The sequence below is a fragment of the Oryx dammah genome, unplaced genomic scaffold (assembly GCF_014754425.2).
Source record: "Oryx dammah isolate SB20612 unplaced genomic scaffold, SCBI_Odam_1.1 HiC_scaffold_11, whole genome shotgun sequence".
In the NCBI taxonomy this organism is placed as follows: Eukaryota; Metazoa; Chordata; class Mammalia; order Artiodactyla; family Bovidae; genus Oryx; species Oryx dammah.
In genome coordinates this window covers 43594758-43600459 of record NW_024070195.1, presented here as the reverse complement: position 1 = coordinate 43600459, position 5702 = coordinate 43594758, and the positions used below count along the sequence as shown (strand labels likewise).

Here is a 5702-nt window from a genome sequence, read left to right as displayed (position 1 = left end):
CTGCTCCCTTTTGAATCTATGCCCTTAGATAATTCAAAACAAGGGAGTTTTCCAGCTTCTTACAGGTCTCTTCCTAAAAATGCTTCAGCTGGCAACTGAGGTGTCAGCTCAGGGAATTTCTCTGATGGGCTAAAACACGATAGAGCAGGGTGAGGCGTGGGCTGCTCCAACATGATCTCTTCCAGCAGTTCTCTTTAGACCACCTTCCTGGTGAGGCACCACTAGGAACAGCCACTCCTGAGGATACCCTTGGAGAAGGAAGAGGATGAAGAAAGCTCTGATTCTGAAGGCTCTCGCTCTGGCCGCCATGATGAGCCCCTGTGGAGGTGAAGACATAGTGGGTGAGTGTACAGTTGAGGGGTGTGGGTTTACAGTTGTGAAGAATTTTTTAATTTTTATTTTATATTGGAGTATGGTGGCTCAGGTGGTAAAGAATCTGCCTGCAATGCAGGAGACCCAGATTTGATCCCTGGATTGGGAAGATCCCCTGGAGAAGGGAATGGCTACCCACTTCAGTATTCTTGCCTGAAGAATTCCGTGGGCAGAGGAGCCTGGCAGGCTGCAGTCCATGAGGTCACAAAAAGTCTGACATGACTTAGCAACTAAACAGCTATATATATATATATATATATATATACATCTTTTTTATCCATTCATCTGTCAGTAGACATTTAGGTTGTTTCCATGTCTTGGCTCTTATAAATAGCACTGCTGTGAAATAAAGGTGCATTTATCTTTTTGCATTATAGTTCTTTCTGGATATATGCCCAGGAGTGGGATTGCTGGACCATATGGCACTCTATTTTCAGATGTGCATTCTAAATAACAAAGAGTTGTGTGTATGTGTATGTGCGTGAAAGTCGCTCAGTTGTGTCCAACTCTTTGAGACCCCATGGACTAAAAAGCAATATAATGCCAAAGTATAGCATGATTTATTATAACTTCACATTTGATTGTTTGTTTTAGAAATTTGGGTAATGCTGGTGGAAAACCTAGGAACTTAAAATAGATTAGTCTCAGCTTGTCCACCCAAACTACCAGTCCTGTCACCTCCAGCCAGCAAAGCTCTAAAAAGAGGATAAAAGCAGATTAATTTTGGTTAATCAGCCCCCGTGCCTCCTCCATTCTGTATTCACAACACCTTCTTGAAGGTGGCTTATTCCACTAAATTTCAATGTCCTGTCCAAAACTTTGTCCTACTGTGTCATGGGCGTTGACAACAGTTATTGAAACCAGAAGGCGGGTTGAGGTGGGGGAGGAAGTCAAGGAAAAGAGAAGAGGAATGGAATGGAATCTTCAAAACATTTCCTAATTGTGATTCATTAAGTCAACAAATATTTAGTGAGGTGTCAAGCACTCCTCTGGGCATAAAGCAAGATTTCTGGGAATGCCCTGGTGGTCCAGAGGTCAGGACTCCATGCTTCTACTGCCGGGGGACATGGGTTCAATCCCTGGTCAGGGAACTAAGATCCCTCATGCTATGTGGCACAAACAACAACAACAAGTCAAGATTCCTATCCACGGGAAACTCATGTTCTTACAATCAGACAGATAACTTTTTTAAAAAACACATTTCATAAGTAAATAAATTCCATAGAGTGGTAAGAATGAGATAGGTGCTATGAGAAGAGATTAGGTGATTAGAAATAATAAACTTAAGAATTAAAATGATGTAATCATTACCTAGGGCTTCCCCAGCAGCTCAGGGGTAAAGAATCCAACTGCAATGCAAGAAACACAGGTTTGATCCCTGGGTCAGGAAGGTCCCCTGGAGGAGAGCATGGCAACCCACTCTGGTATTCTTGCCAGGAGAATCCCAGGGACAGAGGAGCCCGTTGGGCTACAGTCCAGAGGGTCGCAAACAATAGGACATGACTGGCCGCCTCATGCAAAAGTTGATTCATTGGAAAAGACTCTGATGCTGGGAGGGATTGGGGGCAGGAGGAGAAGGGGACGACCAAGGATGAGATGGCTGGATGGCATCACTGACTCGATGGACGTGAGTCTGAATGAACTCCGGGAGCTGGTGATGGACAGGGAAGCCTGGTGTGCTGCAATTCATGGGGTCGCAAAGAGTCAGACACGACTGAGTGACTGAACTGAACTGAACTGAACTGAAGAGACTAGCACCCACACAAGCATTCATCATTAACTCATTTAACTGGAATCTTGCTATGTGCCATGAGCCCTTCATGTTACTGGGGGTACAGAATGAATAAGACAGCATCTCAGCACCTCTTGGTGTGTACATAACCCTCCCTAACCCTAGAATAGAAAAGACAGAAATAGGAAGTGGTATCGGACCAGGCCAAATATGAACCCACACTCCTACACAGACCACTTCTCATGTGTTTTTATTTAATCCAATTCTTTCCCCTCCCCTGTATCCTGCCTCCCTGTTCTTACCTTCCTGCTTTGGCACGGCCACTCACCAGCGGACCACGTGGGCACTTACGGCACAAATGTCTACCAGACGTATGGCGCTTCTGGCCAGTTCACATTTGAATTTGATGGAGACGAGCTCTTCTACGTGGACCTGAGGAAAAAGGAGACTGTCTGGAGGCTGCCCGAATTTAACAATATCACCATGTTTGAAATTCAGAGTGCCCTGAGAAACATTGTTATGTCAAAAAGAAATTTGGACATCTTGATGAAAAATTCCAACTTTACACCTGCCACCAACGGTAAGTGTGGCCTCTCTTCAGGGTATCTACCTCCTGTTCCTGGTCTCTCTTTCCTCCCCCGGGTGGCTAGTCTCCCCCAACACACTCTAACTTGTTCCCCCTTTCTATTTCATTTCCTGGCAAATACCCAGTTCTCAGCTACAGATTTAATCTTGAAATATCCCTCCCCTAAGTTCCAAGAACCACTCCTTGAAGTTCTAAAAGAGGATATTCCCAAGCTCTTGGCCTAAGTAGCCAAGTAGTACCTCAGCCCTTGTCTCCTTTGAAGAAAGAATTCAGCAAAGAGACCAAGCTTGTGAAATCGAGACAGCGTTTATTAAAAACAGAGTACGTGTGGAAGAGCTCATAAAAGAACTCAGAGTTTGGGATTTGTTTTTTTTTTTTTTAATGTTTTTTAATGGGTCTCAAAATCCTGGACAGATGTTTTATCAAGCTATTTCCATTAGAAAGTACTGATTTTAAAAACTAACTGAAAACTGCCACACACAAAACAAATGGTCCATAAAAGATTCTCCTTTCCTTCTGAAGTTTTTACAATGCATTGCTATTATTGACCAGTCTTTCACTATTAAACGTAAATGGCGACTCACTCCAAATGGACTGAGCTGCACACAGTAGGGACAATTTAGCTTGCTTATATGGGGGCAGTATTCTGGGCTGTCTAGGGCCAGTCATCTCGCTTGTGCCCATTTTTCTCCTGACTCAGGATTCTTCCTGATGGGCATGCATCTCTCAGCCAAGGTGGATTCCGGCGCAAAGGTTTCTAGGGGGTTGGCAGGACATCTTCTGGGCTGGCGTCTCCTTCCTCCTTTGTCCTCCTAGACTGAAGACCTCTTCTGCACATGCATCAGGCTGGGAAATACCCTTGACCACAAGAACGAGGAAGCTGTGGTCGCTTTGTCTTTCACCTCATCAGGGCCCCGTGCTCCTGCTGGTATCGTGTCCTAAAGCGTCAGCAGACCAGTTGCAGCTGCTCAGCCCGTGGCCCATCTATCTCCTAGCTCTCACACACTGACCCACTCTGCCCTGTGGATTCCCAGTGAGAAGAACGTGTTCTAAGCTTCATAGTGACCCTAAAGAAGAGGGCAGTTCAGAAGAGAATTCACAGCACAGTTCAGAGGACAGTTCAGCATCTGTAGATAAAGATGTCAGCACCAGTTCTGAAGTCACCACAGATAGCACTAATCTTCCTCATTCAGAAGATGGAAGAGCCGAGGTCGAAGTTTTGGACGGTCCTGTCTGTAAAATAATAATAATAGTGATCAATATATAATCTAAGAAACAGGTGAAAATAAAGGGAGGTTATGGCTGACTGTAAAGTGAGTCTGAAAGGACATAGGAAATAATACACTAATAGCTGGGGAGATTCTGCATGGGGTGGGGGAGCCTCCCCTAAACTGATTAAGGAGCATAAGGCACGGTTGTCAGAAATTCCAATCCATCTGTGGTCTTCATTGTAGACATCCCTGAAGTGGCTGTGTTTCCCAAGTCCTCCGTGGTCCTGGGGATTCCCAATACCCTCATCTGTCAAGTGGACAACATCTTTCCTCCTGTGATCAACATCACTTGGTTTTACAACGGACAATTTGTTGCAGAAGGTATCGCTGAGACCACCTTCTACCCCAAGAGTGACCACTCCTTCCTCAAGTTCAGTTACCTCACCTTTCTTCCCGCCAGTGAAGACTTCTATGACTGCAGAGTGGAGCACTGGGGCCTGGAAAGACCCCTCATCAAGCACTGGGGTATGCACATTCCAAAACACACGCCCTTCTCCACATCCAATCCACCTGCATTCCTTCTGAATCCCGCCTCTGGACTCTGAGACTGAATCAAATCTTGGAGACAGGGTTTTGGGTGAAGTAGAAAGCTTTATTTCTTTGCCAGGCAAAGGGGGCCCCAGTGGACTACTGCTCTCAAAACTGTGTGTCCCCACCTGGAGGGGGTAGCGAGGAGTTTTATATTAATGGTGTGGTCAAAGAGAGTGTGATCAGCTCCTGAACATTCTTTTAATTGGCTGATGGTGAGCCAAGAGGGAGTCAGCATCATTAACCTTCTGTTGACAGCCCGTCTGGGGGTCAGTGTGTCGTGGGCAGCATGTAGTTAATTTTGCCACTGGTTGAAGATTTCAACAACTGCCAAACAGCTCAAAGAGTGTTGTGTGTATCCCTTGACGGGGAGCCAGGACCCTGCCCCAAGGCCGCACTGCTGTTTCTTAACTGCTCCTCCCTTGTCTCCACATCCCCTCCCTTCCCTGAATAACATCTGTTTGAGCCTGCCTCTTGAACTCAGAGAGGTCATGGAGGCTGAACGAAGCCCATTTCCTGCAAACAAGAAATAAGGAGACACAGAAAGGCTTTTGTGCACAGGAGCATCACAGGACCCTGCTCGGTATCACTTTGACCCTGTAAGTCTTTTTGTTCTCAGAGCCCGAGATTCCAACCCCTACATCAGAGCTGACAGAGACTGTGGTCTGTGCCCTGGGGCTGCCCATGGGCCTCATGGGCATCGTGGTGGGCACTGTCCTCATCCTCCGAGTCCGGTGCTCGGGTGCTGCCTCCAGTCGTTGAAGGGCCATGTGAGTCATGGCCTGAAAGATGGGAAGGTAAGGATCAGATCTAGAAAGATGGCACTTCAGACAGGGAAGGCAAGGGTGGAAAATTGGCATCCAGGATACACACATGTGTTTGAACAACTGTGGGCAAATTGGAGATGGGTTGACGTTGGGACGGAGTTACTGCCAAGATCTTGGTTTTTTCTGCCCACCGATGCTGAATAAAAAATATGGAGACAGAGTCTGGAGGAATAGAAAGATGGCTTTGGTCGGCTGCAGGAAGAACACAGCAGAACATAGCAGGCTAGTGCCCCACGCGATGGGAATTGGAGGGGACCATATAGCTAGGGCTCACAGGCCGAGGTCTGTGATCAGGAACAAAGTAGTGAGAGTCTTGCATTCTTCTTTACTGTTTCAAAACAGAACTGGCTTCAGGAAGCCAGATAATTGGGCCAGTTTTTCTCTGA

At 46.3% G+C, this 5702-nt stretch overlaps 1 protein-coding gene across 1 annotated transcript; it reads left to right on the top strand.

Moving 5' to 3' along the window:
- The first annotated feature begins 247 nt into the window (after positions 1 to 247).
- Positions 248 to 5280, top strand: LOC120869867 (SLA class II histocompatibility antigen, DQ haplotype D alpha chain-like). Its single transcript, XM_040249167.1, has 4 exons — positions 248 to 341; positions 2436 to 2684; positions 4145 to 4426; positions 5109 to 5280. The coding sequence occupies exons 1-4, from the start codon at positions 266 to 268 to the stop codon at positions 5249 to 5251; spliced, it is 750 nt and encodes a 249-aa protein (XP_040105101.1). The 5' UTR covers positions 248 to 265; the 3' UTR covers positions 5252 to 5280.
- Positions 5281 to 5702: the final 422 nt, after the last annotated feature.

Excerpts from the sequence above, each read along its gene's own strand:
- LOC120869867 (XM_040249167.1), top strand. The coding sequence starts at position 266 with ATGAAGAAAGCTCTGATTCTGAAGGCTCTCGCTCTGGCCGCCATGATG. Across the intron at positions 2,685-4,144 it reads CTTTACACCTGCCACCAACG|ACATCCCTGAAGTGGCTGTG; the intron begins GTAAGTGTGGCC and ends TCTTCATTGTAG. Across the intron at positions 4,427-5,108 it reads ACCCCTCATCAAGCACTGGG|AGCCCGAGATTCCAACCCCT; the intron begins GTATGCACATTC and ends TTTTGTTCTCAG.